The following is a 17,686-nucleotide window of genomic DNA, read 5'->3' on the forward strand; positions in this document are numbered from 1 at the left end:
TACACCTCAGTTTAAAGCATTTTTCGAAACAATTCATTTTTTACTGTGTCGGCAGCCGTTGTTGGAACTATGCCCCGACCTCTGGTCTTCCGAGCCGTTGTGTGGCACAGCACAAAGCTACATACCGATCACCACATGTGAGCCTTTGGGGAGAATAAAATATACACCAAGCTCAGTCTGCCAGAGCGAGGAAACGATACCAAGAAGTGATGCCAACCTTATGGCGCTGAAGGACACATACTAAGAGGAGCAAATGAGTCAGTCTGCTCAGTGAAGTCAAACAAGATGAGGCCACAGTAAAAGCTACAGTACATTTGTTAGATGCAAAACTACGTACATCTGCTGAACAGTTGCTCCTCCAACTGTCACAGAGGTAAATCATTAATAACTAAGCAGAGATGACAAGGCAAGCTGTAAATTATGTTGAGGTTCTGAGAAATGCTGAAACAATCCCTTAAATGGTAGGATTCTAGCGAAGGTGCGACTGCCAAGGTAAACCTACGAAAATAGCTGTGGGAAAAAGGTCTGCTGTCATTTAACCTCGCCAGGGGCAGGGCACAAAACGTCCTGAATGCCTCCACCGCTCATGTGGAAAAAAACATGCTTCCCTCTGCCAAATTCTCTCCGCACCTTTGACTGTTTCTCGCTCTCCATCTGTCGACTTCTCAGTCTCCACCTCTCCACGTTTTCCAAGTGGGCCCACACCTACTCTCTCTGTCACGTTTCCCTGACATGCAACGGCAGGAGAGACATTCCTGAGCAGCCAAATGAGCGCGAATCCGACCAAAGACGAAGATAAACACTCAGGAGCTTAGTAATGATTATTATCTCTCAGCCATTTGTCAAAGTCAAACAGAGAGGGTCCCATTAAAACAAGCGGCTCAGCAGGCTCCACGTATTGTAGAGAAGAAAGTCTCCTCCTCCGGTTTGTCACTATCAATACAATAATCACTGGAGTTGTCTCATTGCTTTGTTTTGTGCTGCTGCAAAACAAAGGCACTCCTTCATTTTTCAGCGACTGAATGAATCGTATTTCGAATAGAATCAACCGCTCTTTCTCCCTCTCGTATCAATCACCATAATTAGACCATTTGTCTTTGGATTGACTTGTGGGCCAATACTGCAGCAACACTCTGTGTGTGACTTTGGCGAGATGTTTGCGTGATCAGATTGGCAAATGTGTAAAAGAATCTGCAAATGTGAATTCAGAGTCTGTGTGTGCAGGAATCCGATTAGCGAATGTGTAGACGATTCTGCAAACATGTGCATATGTGCTATGAATGTGTAGATAAATATTTAAATGCACACATAGGTACTAATTGCTGAAAGGGTTTTGCTCAGGAGTTACAACTCAGATGGGACTCCCAATTGGCTGTAGTGATTTTTACTACACTTCTGTGGTGTCTAAGTGGATCTGCAAATGCGTGTGGATATTTCTCCGTATCCACCGGTATTCAGAATGTTTTCTTTTTGCCCTAAGGCAAGCACGGAGGCCATTTTTCCCAGAAATTTTTGTGTGCACTTTGTGAAATAAATAAATATATGACAGAATAGATGGTGCCAACCAAACTTTGGCATGGTTGCAAATGTCAGTGAGACTTGGCTCCAGCTCCCTGTGACCCTCGAAAGTTAAACGGTATAGGATGGATGAGAAAAGTGGCATTTTACAGATTCTTTTACACATTTACAAGTCTGATCAAGCGCACAAAGATTGAGATACAGTTACACAACCCTCCACACACACACATACACAGCTCTATTCGTTGCTGTAACACAGAGGTCATTCCCAAAGATCTTAATGATTGGTTCTGCAGAGGCAGCCACACTTACACCCCAGAGTGCACTTGGATGGAAGCCGTGCTCAGCGGGACGCCAAACGAGCCCGTCTCTATTGTGTCATCGTGGTACGGTGTTACTCTCCCGTGGCCCTCTGGTTCAGTAAACAGATCAATATGGGGTATGCTGTAATCCTGCAGACGCGTGGAAACAAGCACAGTGATTATTAGCAGTGGCACACACAGGTCCTTAAATCCTTCTTCACATAACCCCAAGTAAGGAATTGACGTCTTATACTTTTCTCCTCTTGAGGATTCAGGACTGAGGATCGATGGAGCAATTAGCTACTTTTTTCTGAAGGCCATGTGAGTCGGCAACAATGTGGATATTGAGATATTAAAGGCCAGATGAGGTGGAAGCGTGTGATCTGTGCACTCACCCAGACAGCAAGTCGAACAGAGCCGATCAGCATGGGCGGGAGGTTTTGTGGGTCCGTCTCCGAGGCCGGCTCGGCCCACATGTTTGTCAGCTCTATTCCCCCCTCCTCCAAGGCAATGGTGCGGCCCTGGAAGTCGGGTTTCTCGTAGAGCAACCAGCTGTGGTGAGAAAACCAAAACATACCACATCATAAGGCAGAAGCACGTGATCATAATACAGGATCAAAGGTTTTAGCAATATTTTCTTAAGTTTAAACGTTCTCTCTTGCTGAAAGTTGAAAGGGAATGATAGAGTGAAATAATATCGCTTATCTGTTATTTGAAAAAAAACTGCAACAGCATCATAAACACATCCAATCTGGTTAATCTGTCACAGAACTGAAGGTTAAAAGTGACACTTTGACCTGATAACACTGACATGTTTTTACTCTTTATGCTGCAGATCTTTATCTAACAGATTGTTATCAGAGCTGAATTGATTTTCTCCTCTACCTCTCCTCACGAGAAGGAATAATTGTGTTTCCCAAGATGCTAACTCCCTTTACACCTCTGTCAAGAATAACAGTGACTATATAGACAGTATTACAGGAGAATGATTCCTCAGTGCACTAACATGGAGGAGGCAGGGTTCATGATACTGCAGGGGGACACCAGTTGGCAATGTCATCCATCTTTATATACAGTCTACAGTCTATGAAACCCCGCTGGCTCCTTTAAAGGAATATGTGCACTGAGTAATTATATTTATCAAGTGTGGCAATCTCAACGCAGCTATTTAATTAAATTGTGAAGCATCCAGCAGCTATAACAATCAACACTTGAGTCACAAACAAACACTCACATTTATTCAAACTACACCTCAGATCAAATTTGCTTCCCATTGTCCGTGAGTTCTGGTTGAATCCTGCGACTTACCATCCTCTGACAACCTTCACAGATATGAGGGGCGAGAGCTGCAGAGCCGTGGCATCTGCTAAGTCCCTGTGAATCTCATACGCTTGGCCACTGAACTCCGGTTTCTCAAATAACACCATCTGAGAAGAGAGATGAGGGGCAGTGTCAAAAAAATATCAACACATCAGCCTCGGAGAGAGAAAAGTAAATGGCACGATGCATGACATGGGTACTGCATGATGATTTCTCACTGTGCTGCAGAAGAGGAACTATAGTAAAGCACTTTCCTACATTTTTTCCCCTGAGGTACAGCTACTGCTACACACAATGATACTGCTAATGTCAGGAAGAACTTTAGAATAAAGTAACATTTTAATGCATGAGCTAAAAGCGGCTGCTCTTTAGACTCGGTAGTCAACAGCAACAACTTGGACCTCGAAAACCTTTTCAAGCACTGTGTACTTTTTCTTTTTAATGACACTCATGACAGAAGATCCCCGGGAGAGAAACTGCACAGCAGGGTAGTGAGTATCGCTCGTTCTACGACTGCAGTTACACAACAATGAAAAACCACAAGTTTTCACTGCGTTGGCAGCGCTGTGTTCTGTGACTGTAATCACATCCAGCTGAGAACTTGCCCCACGCTGTTCTCTTTATAATACGTTGTTTACCCCCAAGAACAACGTATGAAAAGCAGATGTTTCCAGAGAAAACAGAGTCTATCTGCCCTGAGTCCTGCCTCCATCTTGTTTGTTTTCTAGTGTGCAAAGCTGGGTGTACTGTACCTTTCCAGGACGCTTGTGAAATCCCTTGGCGACTCTTATCTGGAATGCAGAAACACAGAATTACCGTGGGGACAAAGTCGGAAGTTTGCGACAAACATCTGTAAAATGCAAGAAATGTTGACCTGCACTTTTCGTTGTGCAGCAGCTCTGTGTCTGTTAACTGTCCTGACCGACCTTTAGTTTACTTCTCGAGACAGAGTCAGTCCACAGAGGCTGTTTTACATTTGAATTCAAAGCTTTTTGCACGTAGAAGCGGAGCGAGTAGAAAGAAGGTGTTTCTTAAAACCAACATTTGGCAGCTTTCAAGTTGACAGATTCAAACGTCAGCAAAGAGAAACTGAAAAAACTTAAATAACAACAAATGAAAAGCTCACAGAATGAACTAAGTAACAATTATCAGTAATAAATAAATTATTGCTGGTGTGAAATGCGTTTTGTTTATCGTGTTCATAAGATGAACTTGCATGAACCCCCCGCCTCAGTTCTGAGGAAGCTCAGATTCCTCGAGTTGTATCATGTTTGCTGATGTTTTCAGAAATGCTTGAGGCCAATGAATGTCTCTTGCGGTTGGCTGGAAAGTGAATGTGTTATATTATCTGGAATCTCTTTTAAATTTGTATAATACATCTGAATAAAACGGTCTCCTCTTTTTTCCCTGTGTCACAATCACTTTGAATCCTCTGCAGCAGGTTACCTGACTGATAGCTAGCTCCTGCATCATTACCACAAGTTCCATTTGCACAATTTGCATTAATTTACTCTGGTTTACAGGAGTATGTAATAAGTATGAAATTATATATTTTCTCTCATGTAAATGATGCAGCCCTAAACACATACAGTCATGTCACTCGTACAAATTCAATCAAAGAGACAAATGAGACAAAACTCCAGAGGTAGTGTGAACAGAGAAGCTTCGGACATGTGTTGCAGCTTTAACAGAATAACAATCATAATAAATAGTGTCTCCAAGTGGGCAGCTTATGTCCATATAACTGTGTTAATTTGTGATATATAAGATGTCAGGTGTGTGTGGTGGCTCACTGACATGATGAGCGGGTTTCTCATGCGGCGGAGCCAGAGGCCTCTCAGTCAGAGCAGGATGTGTGTTCGGAGGAATCCCAGGGAAACGTGGCTGAACAGCTTCAGGAAGCAGCGGACCTGGTTTTACAGCCACGTCTGCTTCACCTCCAGGAACCACAGTCGGCATTTTCTCGATAACCTGAGACAAAGGAAAGTTTGATGTGATTCTCTACAGATAAAAATGTCCTCAGATGCCTTGCACCGCCATTTAGAAACATTAGAAACTTCCTTTAGACAACAATCACAGTCTGATTGTTGCTGTAGCTGCTGTAGCTTTACTTCACTTCAACTTGTCTGAGCTTGTGAAAGGTATTTTTACTAGTAAAAAAGTACATTTACAACCAGGTAGTCTTTAAGCAGTGAAACTAATGTAAAGAAAACCAACCTTTCTATTGACTTCCTCTTGTCCTTGTGTGCTTTGCACTGGTTTTGCTGGTTCCCGCTGGAGGAACTTCTCCAAATAGTCTGGCAGCTTGATGTCGTTAAAGGAAGGAAGTGGAGGACCTGAGTCATTGACCACAGCCTCCGTGGCCTGGTCTTCCTCTCTGCCGCTCAGGGCAGAGCTCTGCTTGGCCAGTGTGTCTTTGACTAGGGCTTGGGCCGTTGGGCTTGGCAGGGGTGGAGGGCTCAGCTGTAGGGGACTGGTGGGAGAAACTTCCCCAGAGCTGCTGGCGTCTGCCTGTGCTTGAGCTCCGTTCCTCTTCCCTCTGAAGCTGCTGGAGGTGAGGCTGTTGAGGACACAGCTTCCTTCCAAGCGAGACTTCACCTTGATCTTATTGTCTTTCTCCTCTTTGCCATCATCCTCATCCTTCACCGGGGTTTTCTCCCTGAGCCGAGAGTCGCTGTCCAGGCTGCTGAGCAGCAGGCTTCTATCGGCAAAACTGGCCCTTGCAGGCTTCACAACAGATTTCTCATCGGTTTTCTTGCGCTTGGCTAACATGCTTGGCAGTTCTAGGTTGAAATTATCCTTCTTCCTCAAGCCGAACTTAAACTCATCGGGGTCAAACGTCTTTTCGAAGCGGGCCTCTTTGATCGCCGGCATGGCAAACAGGGGCTGAGGTGGCCTAAGTTGGGTGTGTTTGCGCGGCGGGAAGGAGAAGGGGGCGCAGAGTTTCTTGATCTTCTCTACGAAATCGTCGTCGTCCACATCATTGTCCAGGAGGTTGCTTTCACTCCCAGAAGCGCTCAGTTTGGGCTCGGAGACTTTAAGTCTCCGTTTGGGGAAGTCCACATCCAGCCAGCTGGAGGGAGCGTCTTGTTGGCTTGTGGCATCATCTCTGCTTAGTCCCCGCGGCAAATGGAGCTTCTTCATTGGCAAACGCTGGGGTGACCCTGGGGTCAGCTTCTCTGCCTCTGGGGAAGTGGGTGCTTTTTGACTCGGTTTGTTATCGCCCGCTTCCTTTTTGACTGTGAGGATTGGTGAATGTGACGAGATGTCACCATTAGGAACTAGAGGACGCTCCTTTGGTAGCGGTTTGGATGTTTCCTCAGCTGTCCTCTCTGTCTCATGAACTGTGGGTTTTAAAGCGTACCCATCAGGACGACGCTGTGCTTTTTCTTCTGTGCTCATGCGAGAAGAGCTCGGGACTAGTTTTGCCACATCTCCTGAGATTTTCTCCTCTGAGGGCCCTGCTTTAACAGTGTTTTTCCTCTCATCCTGTCCTGCTCTGGGGCTTCTCTTAGGTTTGGAGACAGGCATAGGAGAACGCTCTCCCTCTGCCATATTGCCCATCTGTACATTTATCAGAGCTGGAGGGTAATTGGAGGCTTTTACTGACACATCCACGGCCGCTGCTGTAGCTTTGGAACTAGGCTCGGAGCTGGATAACTCGACATCATTAGCTCTGTCTGTATGTGAGTCATCCGTTGAATGCCTCGATTTTTCCACTGATACAGAATTAGGCTGTGGTTCGGCTGAAATGACCACAGGACCTACTTCTGTTCCAGAGCTTTCTGTCTGCACTTTTGTTTCTATTGCTCCCTTCAAAGGACCTTTATCCCGCTTGGCCTGACTCACCGGCTCATTAGTCTGGAGGCCGGCACAAATATCACCTTTTTCTTGTTGTGTTGTTGCCGCCCTGAGACCTTTGTGATCTTCTGATGATGCGCTGGTCGTTTGGGAGGACTGAGAGGCCGGCTCTGGTTTGTCAGCTTCCTGTTTCGTCCTGTCTTTAATGTGCTCCTCTTTTCTTTCAGCGATTTTTGTTCCATCGCCCTTAGCAGCCATTCCCTCCTTCCCAGAGTCACCTTGAGCACCCGCTGTCTTGGAATCTGAAAGCTGGATCTGCTGTGTTTTATCTTTGTCTTTCTTCTCAGTCTGATTTGCTTTTTCACTCCCAGACTTTTCTTGCCTCTCGGCATCATGACTCCCAGTCGGCTTTATCACGTCCGGTTTTTGCCCTTTGTCTCGCTGACCGGGAGGCCTCACTTTTTCTTTGCTTCTCGAGTCGTGTTGAACAGAACATTCTTTATCAGATTTGAGGTTTTCAACAGGTGGGGCCTGTTCCGTCGAGGGAGGCTGGTCAGCAGAGGGTGAGGGAGAGGGGGATGAATTATCCCCGCTACCCTTGGAGGCCTTTTCTCTCTCCTGTGTGAACACCAGACCGCCGGCCTTTCCCTCCTTTCGGGGTGAAATAACAGGATCCTTGTCAATGGGCTTCCTTGTTCCCCTGTTACGAGCGGGGGCATCAGGTTCGTCTTTGTTGACAGACGGATCAGGGAATCCCTTCTGTGCATTCGCTGGTTTGTCAACATTCTTCTTTGTAAGTGAGGAGTCAAACTGTTTTTCCAGCTTCTCAGAAACATCCGCTTCCTCTTTAAAAGCTTTTTGTTTGGCATCAGACAGCAACGTTTTTTCTGATGTGTTTCCTTCATCAGATGAAGATGAAACTTTGGCTGTGAGCTTTTTAGAGGCAGACACCACTTTATTATCCACCTGCTCTCTGACCTCTGTCTTACGTGTGGGTTTGTTTTCACTTTTTGGGCAGATGGGAGTTGTAGGCTCTCTAGGTGTAGATTTGTTTTCACTGTTTGGGCTGATGGGAGTAGTTGTTTCTCCAGGTGTAGATCTGTTATCACTCTTTGGGCTGATTGTGGTTGTAGGCTCTCTGGGTGTAGATCTGTTTTCGCTCTTTGGGCTGATGGGAGTTGTAGTTTCCCTAGGTTTAGATCTCATATCGCTTTTTGGGCTGATTGCGATTGTAGGCTCTCTGGGTGTAGATTTGTTTTCGCTGTTTGGGCTGATGGGAGTTGTTGTTTCTCCAGGTGTAGATCTGTTATCACTCTTTGGGCTGATTGTGGTTGTAGGCTCTCTGGGTGTAGATCTGTTTTCGCTGTTTGGGCTGATGGGAGTTGTAGTTTCCCTAGGTTTAGATCTCATATCGCTTTTTGGGCTGATTGTGGTTGTAGGCTCTCTGGGTGTAGGTTTGTTTTCGCTGTTTGGGCTGATGGGAGTTGTAGTTTCTCTGGGTGTAGATCTGTTATCACTCTTTGGGCTGGTGGTGGCTGTAGGCTCTTTAGGTGTAGATCTTTTTTCGCTGCTTGGGCTGAGGGAACTTGTAGGCTCTCCGGGTGTAGATCTGTTTTCGCTGTTAGGGCTGAGGGGAGTTGTAGTTTCCCTAGGTTTAGATCTCATATCGCTTTTTGGGCTGATTGTGGTTGTAGGCTCTCTGGGTGTAGGTTTGTTTTCGCTGTTTGGGCTGATGGGAGTTGTAGTTTCTCTGGGTGTAGATCTGTTATCACTCTTTGGGCTGGTGGTGGCTGTAGGCTCTTTAGGTGTAGATCTTTTTTCGCTGCTTGGGCTGAGGGAACTTGTAGGCTCTCCGGGTGTAGATCTGTTTTCGCTGTTAGGGCTGAGGGGACTTTTAGGATCTCTGCTTTTCCTTCTTTTAGAGCGTGAGCCCGTTCTGCTCGGACCTTTTGGCAGCTGACTAATGTCCCCAGTGGTTTCTGAAGAATCAGCCGTTACTTTATCTGATATGTCTGATTCAATGCTCTTAGGTTTCACACCCTGATCTCCTGCTTTACAGGTCACTGCGTCGGTTTTCTTAGAGTCTGTCGGTTGATCCTTTGGAATGGAAATATTTACCCCTACAGACACGGTATCTCGTCCATCAGGTTTTATTGTTATCTCTGACTTTGCTATTTTTACATCCAGTTTACCCTGACTGTCCTGTTCCTGCAACTCTACGGCAGCGGCTGCCACAGAGGATGTGGATTTTTTAAACATTCCTGTCATGGTTTGCTTCTGAGGCACAGCGGGCTTAGCCTCTGACGAAGATGCCTCCTTTAAGTTCCTCACTCGTTCCTTGATTGTCATTGGTTTCTCCCCAACCAGTGGCCGGGCGTTGGGCTTGACCGTGGCGTTGCGTTCGGCCGATCTTGACCTCGGGAATGACAACTCTGGAATTGCTTTCAGCTTGTCTGTGGCAATCCTGACCGGGGAGACGTCGGCGCTTCTCGGGGTTTGGAAGGTCTTCTTGAAGCCCTCCTGCCCCTGCTGGCGCTCGAAGAGGCTGATTTTATCTGTGATCCGACCGACGACTGGTTTTGGCTCCTCTGCGGTTTTCTGCGGTTCTTGTAGTCTGTGTTTGAAAAGAGGTGAATGTCTTAATATATTTTATAGAATTTATACATTCAAAGTGGATTTTTGACATATTCTTATACACAAGCCTCATTATTCACCCTGCCCATATTTAAATGAACTTCACTTCAAAGTGCTAATCTATAATGATTGGGTTGTACTGTATGCTGTGACTCACACCACTGATGCATTGTGAATACACCTGTCATTTTCCACCCACAGCACACACATTCCCTGCTTTGACAGTGATGTTGTGCCTGACAAAAGCCTGACAGGTAGGTTTGCTTATGTTAGGAGGCGCTAGCAGAACAATAGAACATCTATTCAAATAAAGAGACATTATATTCTAAGTTTCATTCATTCACGTAACAAACACTAGTCTCTGTCTAAATTTAACTCACCTTGCAATAGTCTCCGGTTTGGGTTTTTCCTTTGCTTCGCCTCGGTCGTTCTTTAACTTTGATTTATAATCCTGGACGTCTCCCGCAGGACTTTGAGCGGGTTCCAGCGGCACATATTTTCTAAAGAGCTTCACCTCGCTCCGGGAGACCTTCATACTCCTGCGTTTAGACTCCGGCGTCTCCGTCTTTCTCTCCACTTTGTAATCGCTGCTGTCGTCCTCCATGTCTGCGTCCCCATCAACCGCCCACACCAGAGTGTCTTCAAAGACTGAGTTTGAATCCTGGAAGTCGTCCAACTGCTTGTCGCTATCAGAGCAGGAAGTCTTGTTTTCCCCTCCCTTAGGCAAGTCCTTAGAGGTGAGGTTTGGACTGGGGGAGGAGCTTTCAGACGGCTCTCCCATGTGAGTGCTTGGACTTTTGCCCTGAGGACTGGTCACGGATTTATCTGATGAGAGGGAACCCTCTGGGACAGGCTGGGCACTGGGAGGCATTTTCTCCTGGGGGCTGCTCACCCCATCTCCCTGAGAGTTCTTCCTCTGTCTCCTCTTGGCTGCATTTTTACGCCCCATGCTGTCTGCCTCTGTTTGCTCTTGATCAAGTTCAGGCTCTAACTCTGGGTCTTTGTGTGATTTCAGTGGCACTCCCACTGGATCGCTGTAATAGCTCTGTGCCTCAGCTGCAGGCCTCACTCTTGTCCCTCTGCTGTCTGCACTTGTTGAGGCTGGGCCGTTTGTTAAATCAAAACTTGGGGATGATTTTGTCTTTTGGAGGATCGGTAGGCTTTTCGTGACTTTGGTGCGGACGACTTCCTGTGTGGCGACCTGGCCGTGGTGAAACACGCTGGTCTCCTCCAGGTACACATGGAGCCTCCGGCCTGCCTGGGCCTGTGCTTGTCTCTGGGTGTGGGCCCGGTCAGCGCCCTGTTCAGAGGAGGAAAAGAGATGTGTCAGATGACTGGCATTCCTCTCAGGATTCCCACTTGCTGAAGCACCGTGGCTGCTCCCCTCCCTCCCCTCGCTCTCCACAAACTCCTCCTCCTTTGGACCTCCCTCTCCTGTCACAGTGCTACTCACAGCAGAGTCGTGTCTGCGGGCAGACTGCGTGGCGTCCCTCCTCTCACAAAGGAAACTGTCTCTGGAGAGTCCCAGCGGATTGGGACCAGAGCTGTGGTCCTTCTTCTCCTCCTCCTCCTGACACTGTTGTTCCCCCGCCCAGGGTCTCACAGACTCCTCACTCTCCTCACCTTCCCCTGACCAACAAGCCTGATCACTGGTCGGGGAGTCATCTTCAGTTGGACTCTTCTGACCATTTGCCTTCCATGGAGATAACCAGCTCCCAATACGGCCCAGGACCCCGGTGCTCAGCTGCTCCTCGGGGCTCTCAGACTAAACCAAAGCGGAGAAATGACTCAGATTAATTCCTTCTTACGTGTGTGCATCTGCAGTCAATAAACATGCATATTTCAATACGAACATGTGCAAACTATCACGAGTAGTTGCACATGATTACTTAAATAACGTTAACAGTCAATGAACAAAGGGAGGGAGTGCAGGCTTGGCATCAAGAGTAAATATAAATTGGGATTATTTGTTCACAGACATTTTTTTTTTTTTTTTTAGTACGGCCATGCATCTCTCAGCACAGCAAATACATGCAGGAGAGCTTATAACCTTTGAGCTTACCGTGGAAAATACCATATCATTCAGACTCTTTATGTAGGTGTTGAACATGATTTTGGTTTAGAACAAAAACTCCTACAGAGCATAAAACAAAAACAAAATCATTCCACCAGGATATTCAATATAGCAGAGAGAAAGAGAAGAAGTTCACCATAAATTCTGCCTCAGCAAAGTGAAAGATCCGATCATAAAGCTCTACTTAGGAGCAATAACTAGCTGTAATAAAAAAAATTATCGACTCACCCTTAATTAGACATTGAAGAAAACTTTCCTCCCCCCTTGCAGCAGGTAAAGGTCTGTCAGTTTGTGCAGAATGAAATCTGCATCATGGTGTTTGTCAAACAAAAGGTCAGTTTGATCCTCCCAGCATCCAGTGAAGCAAACACTGCACGAGTGTGTTAGACTGAGGAATTGGAGATATGAGTGGAGCTGAAGTTCTGCCCCTCCACACAGCCAAGTGGTTAAACTGATGCGTTTAAGTGCACCTCGGAAATCCCACGTGCCACTGCCTGGATTGGTTGTATAGCCGAGTTAAAAAGTGATTTTCGTCAGCCAACTGGTCACAGTATTTTTTACCGTATATCTAATGGTTAGAGTATTTTTAATTGAAGCCTATGAGCCATGACAGAGTGGTTGTTATCACCTTCTGAGCCAAAATATGGTTCATGATACACCGAGTCCAGTGGGAACTATACCACTCAGGAGGTATTGACAAATCAGCTCCTCGCACTCACGGATTGGGAGTGAATGGAAGGTGAAGCCTCAGAGATATTCAGGTGTGTGACCGTCTGCCATTGACTACAGATCTCCTCCCCTCTATTTCCTGAGTTTTATCATTTTTTTTTAAATCCCCTTCACTATGGAGAACAACAACAAACCTTGACATTTTTCACTGTGACAAGGAAATGTTGTATCTTGGAATTTGCATCACTCTGAACAACATTTCTCCTCTTTGTTTTCCGGAGAGAGAACTCCTCTGATAGAACACAGATATTGTTTGTTACACATGAGATTACTCTGATTCGTCATTGTCTGATTTATCTCTCTCTGTCTCTCACATGCAGATAAATACATGTCTATGTGTGTCTGAGACTGTGAGGCACTGTATATTTGCTAATACACGGCTATCTTGGTTTAAAGATAAATAATATGTGATGTAACTATGTTTGATTATATGTGCATTATATAAAAATCTACGTGTGCATAATCTGTACACGTATTACTGCCATCTATTTGCTGTTCTGCTCTGGAAACCAAGCAACGCTGACAGAACGGTTATACCATTCCATTCCATTTGTCAGCCGAACAACAAACCCTGAAGCAGGATTATGAAACGTTGAATGTTAACAGAGAGTCACAAGGACATGTATGTGATATCCAGGCGTTAACCCATCACGACTTGGCACAGGAATCAGAGGATTGTCCTCTGAGACACTCGCTAGACGTCAGGACAACTAAGTCCAACATTGCTCTTTTGATTTATCTCAATCTGTTACGGTTCACAGGAGATTCTTCTATTATTACACTCTATTTATCCAGAATTAGTCCAGAGGAGACCTATTTTAAATAAATGAGCAGCTCGGGACAGTTTCATTTAAAAGGTTAATTAAAGCGACCCTGCTGGCCTAAAGTTGCCAAATCACCTGCTCCGGGTCTTTTATGGTTGCTGCTCTCAAATTTCCCACGTTCATTTGAGCATTTGAAGGCACCGGGGAGGCCATGTCCAAATAAAGTTTTCCAAGGAAATGACGCAGTGACTGTGGGTTTCTGAGCCTGTGCACTTCACATTTTTTTTGGTTTTTCCAGAATCTGCGTGTCCTTGTTTAACTTGGCGAGCAGCTCAAGTCAGTCTTTCCATGCTGCAAAGGGGCAAGAAACTTAACCCTTTGTTTTCTCCTGACTGGGTAAACACCCATTGATTCAACTTTTAAAATGAAGAAAAAGGAATACTGATAAATTTGAATCAAGGCCTACCGGTACCTTTCCAGGAAAAAACAAGTCACGTAATATCTGTTTGGAGCGTATAAACATCGCTTTGAAAACACTTTTCAGTATTTGCATAATAACAAAGAGCACAGAAAAAGGATTAAGTGTGACAGGCATATAAATCATTTAAAAGTTATGCACGTTATTCATGAAAATATCTGTATTTGCTAAAAGGTTTGGTGTCACACGTCGTAGATGGACAAAAAGTGCCACATTTAAATAAAAGCCATCATTTTGTGCTGATTTAAAAATCACAAGTGATACAGCTTTTCTGGTCGGATTTTAATTAAGAAGCTTGAACTGTTTGACCTGAGGTGTTTACAGATGAAATAAAAACTTTTATGGAGATAAGAATCTACTTTATTAACCTCGTTTGAAAATATTTTTTTTCCCCTTCTCGTTTTTTTAACCGCCAACGTTAAACCGTCGAACCGGTTTCTGCACACAGAAGAAACAGCGGCTCTGAAGCTTCGGTGGAGTCGTTATTAAAACCTGTATTGAATCAGTATTGAAAAATGATGCTGACTGTTTTATACGTGCAACAACTTTGCAACCCGTGTAGACAAGTTGTGCAGACTTTTTGAGTGCGTGTTCCGACTTGATGCTACTTTTCATGGTCATTAACTAATTTGAACGATTATTGCCAACGCCGCATGAATGCACAATTACTCCACCTTGCCTGTAGGTGGGGGTGTGGCCCTCATAATCAGCTTTTCTTCTTACAACACCTTTTATTGTTGGATATTATTTCAGAATCTTGGATGGCTGAGGAGCAGTTTGACATTAAGGTGTTTACAGATCAAGGACCAGCTGTCACAGTGATAACATCAACCTCATTCATTTCATTTGAAAAGCTTTCTTTTCCTTGTACCCGCCCACACACACACCATCCAACAGGTTTTCTACACAAAACCAGCTGCAGCCCTAAAGCCTCAGTGCGCTCCTCTGTCGAGCGAAACCATTAAGCCCCCAGTTCTTCCATTTACGCACGGCCACGGAGGCGCAGAGAAGCATCTTACCATGATTTCATAAAGTCCCTCCAGTGTCACCCCGTCGTCTCGGTTTAGCGCAGCCGCTGCAGAAGCACCTCACACGGGTCGAAGTCTCCCAGTGCCTCCCTCCTCCTCCCTAGGGTAATAACCGCCGCACTCCTCGGTGCGTCCTGTGCGCGCAGATCCGATGAATATTCACTGCGTGCGAAAAGTAGAAAGCACCAGCTGTGCCTGTGGTTCTGCACCACTTGTGTCATGGTGACTTTTTTGAGGAGTTATTGTCTTTCCCACAAGGGCTGACGGGGGTTAGGTGGAATCTGCCCGGGCCAGGTACACACACCCCGAGGCTCGTCAGCGTCGTGACACAGCAGCCAGAAATGGAGGCTTCATTGTGCAACTGTGTCAGGGCCACATGCGAACACACAGACTGTGATCGCTGCAGGATAATGTTCTAAAGACTGTCCTCGGTGTTTGCATTTCACATTTCACACCTAAAAATAGACACTGAAAGCTGTAATCAAGCCACGCCACATGCATTCAAATATAAAGACCCAAAGCAAAACAAATCAAACAATAACAACGCAGAAAACTCTACTCTAATCGTGACTGTGTAGCTCAATGTTCAGTCCAGTGAAGAGTTCCACAGTCCGATCCCAGACATGGGCCTCTATCAGCAAACATGCAGAGCCCTCAGCAAGGTGTAATCTGGATGTGAACCTAGAGTGGGCCATGTGGTAAATGGTGGATTTGGACCAATTGGCACAAAACAAATTAGGTCCACCTTTGGCCCCTTTGGCTGAAATGTGATATTGCTGTGGCTGACTTGAGGCCCAGATCTGGCAAACAGAGTGGACCATGCCATTTTCCATGTGTTGTGTTGGCCTATTTTTGCTCAGTGGGAAGCTGCATACAATAAAAAAAATTCTCTCTCTCCCCCCATTTAGATTTAGAATCGTGGCCTTTTAAAGATGTGACAGAGGTGGTCCACATTCAATAACATGAAAAGTTCCAATTGCAAATATTTTAAAAAGAGATTTTGGGGGATATCAAATATAAGGAGTCAATTTTAGGAAAATAAAATGTCTGTATATTCTGTATAAGGTTTCAAAGAAAATCAGCATGAGCTGAGGGGAAGCACTTTATTTACCCAACACAAAATATCTCAGTGTAACAGCAGAATGAGAATAACATTCTATATGTATATCTAATGGAATGTAAAGGTTGTCCTGATGCTGAAGTCTCATTCTGACTCTCGTGTTTTCTTTAATAGGTTTTTTCTGTTTGCTGCTTGATTTAAAAGACTTGTTTTGAGTTTGGTAGCCGAAGCGGAAAGGAACATGTTTATCATAAAATGTGAAGACAGGATTTAAAGAAGGGCTCGATATGTTCACACTTCATTCCTTCTCCTCGCTGACATTTAAATTCATTTAAATTGATATTAAATGCCAGAATAAACATTGCATTAATGCATTTATTCGTTTCCATTCATTTTTAACTCATATTGATCTTTTCTTTTCTTTTCAACAGAGGACCTGTATTTGCCTCAAGGCTCTTTTCTTAAAACCAACAGGTAACATCTACACTTACACCTCACACTGTGCACATCACTCCTGCACATCACATTCACTGATATATGCACCGCCCCCTCTTTTTCTGCAGCTTTCTCATCACTTATTCATGTGCCACAGAAACTGAAACCTGTCTCCTTCTACACCCTATGAAATATTTACACATTACCTTTCGCATGTTTTAATTCTTACTAATGTCAGAACACGCACTGCCTAATGATAACACATGTATTTATATCTTCAATATGCACAAACAGTAAAGGCAGACGTGTGCTCTCTCCAAATAGTTCCGATAAAAGCTTAAACAAAATACATTACATAGCAAAACATATCTCTTTAGCAAGACAATCCACAAAATGAATAATTAATCATAATTAGAGAAAGGTATTGTATGTATGTGAGTAAATTACCAGTGTTTGAGTTACAGAGTCTCTCTCGGAGGAGCCCTGTGGCAACATGGTCAACGACAGAACAATATGCAATACAATGACTGTTTGTATTGTACGCCTGTTTTCCTTTGACAGTTTAACAAAGTTTACTCTGTTGGTACTTGCTCAGCTGTGCTGACTCCACAGCATCTAATCCCCCACAGCAGCGTCTGGCTTGTTTTACTGGTTTGAAACCAATTAAAGACGAAGCGGTGACAAAAATACAGACATGTTAAAAAAGAAAAACACCCAGAAAACAAAAACACGCACAGTGGGATTCTGTCTTCACTAATTGACCTGGATTGTAATGTTTTACAGGAGAACTTTTTCTCCACTAAAAATGAAATGAGGGGGTGAGTCACACATTCTGCTTGACTCTGCAACTCTTTGGCCAATTATAATATTCAGTTTATCGAGCTGCTATTTTTTAAATTCATCTCAGAACGAGTCTTACAGCAGAGTCATCTTCACTGAGTGACACTCGGACAGATCCAGACATGCTCACCTGGCAGCTGCTGACAACAGCCAGCTCGCCGTCTGCTGCTCGGAGCGGCCGGGCAACAGGAACAGTTTCTCTGTTTCCACCCAGACTCTTCTTGCCTGGCGGGAGCTGCTGGAGTTGGCCGCCTGCTGGGGCCAGACGCACAATCTTTTGAAGTAAGAATATGATGTTTTTTTGAAGGCTCGTCCCTGACTCACAGACTGCAGAGAGGCTCAAAGACTGCAGTCTAATTTTAAGGGTTTGATTATCTTTTTATGGAGTTCTCTTTCTCCAAAGTGACTCTAACCACGGCGTTTGGCTTTGACAGCTGCCCAATTTAGAATAACAGTTTTGGTTGGCTACACTTTATCGTATCGTGAAAACTAAGCTGGGGAATAGTCGGAGATAAAATCAAATCCCCGTTGTACGTGCAACTAAACCCTGCGCTGCATTGCAGAGAGATAAAGAGACTTTTGTATTTAGTCGGTTTGGTGCAGTGACTCATCCGCAGAGCGTTTTTCATGTTGTGCATCTGTTAACTCAGACCTCACCACCGCCGACGAGGCGAGTGGCAGGTTCTCATCCTCAGACAACACC

General features: G+C 45.0%; 1 protein-coding gene across 2 annotated transcripts in view; it reads right to left on the reverse strand.

Annotated features, from left to right (window-relative positions):
• LOC133973963 (beta/gamma crystallin domain-containing protein 1-like) overlaps positions 1–14,943 on the reverse strand; it is a 27,862-nt gene extending 12,919 nt beyond the window's left edge. The window contains exons 1-9 of one of the 2 annotated variants that reach the window (XM_062412034.1): positions 14,640–14,942; positions 11,029–11,340; positions 9,956–10,875; positions 5,358–9,555; positions 4,938–5,111; positions 3,893–3,931; positions 3,129–3,247; positions 2,216–2,372; positions 1,831–1,970 (exon numbers count right to left, since the gene is read on the reverse strand). In XM_062412034.1, the coding sequence (XP_062268018.1) occupies positions 1,831–1,970; positions 2,216–2,372; positions 3,129–3,247; positions 3,893–3,931; positions 4,938–5,111; positions 5,358–9,555; positions 9,956–10,875; positions 11,029–11,340; positions 14,640–14,642 (6,062 nt within the window). In that variant the 5' untranslated portion in view covers positions 14,643–14,942. Of the gene's footprint in view, positions 1–1,830; positions 1,971–2,215; positions 2,373–3,128; positions 3,248–3,892; positions 3,932–4,937; positions 5,112–5,357; positions 9,556–9,955; positions 11,341–14,639 lie in introns of both variants that reach the window. The other variant, XM_062412033.1, reaches the window with a different exon arrangement.
• Between the last annotated feature and the right edge of the window lie 2,743 nt (positions 14,944–17,686).

Source organism: Platichthys flesus, chromosome 18, assembly GCF_949316205.1.
Source record: "Platichthys flesus chromosome 18, fPlaFle2.1, whole genome shotgun sequence".
NCBI classification, from domain to species: Eukaryota; Metazoa; Chordata; class Actinopteri; order Pleuronectiformes; family Pleuronectidae; genus Platichthys; species Platichthys flesus.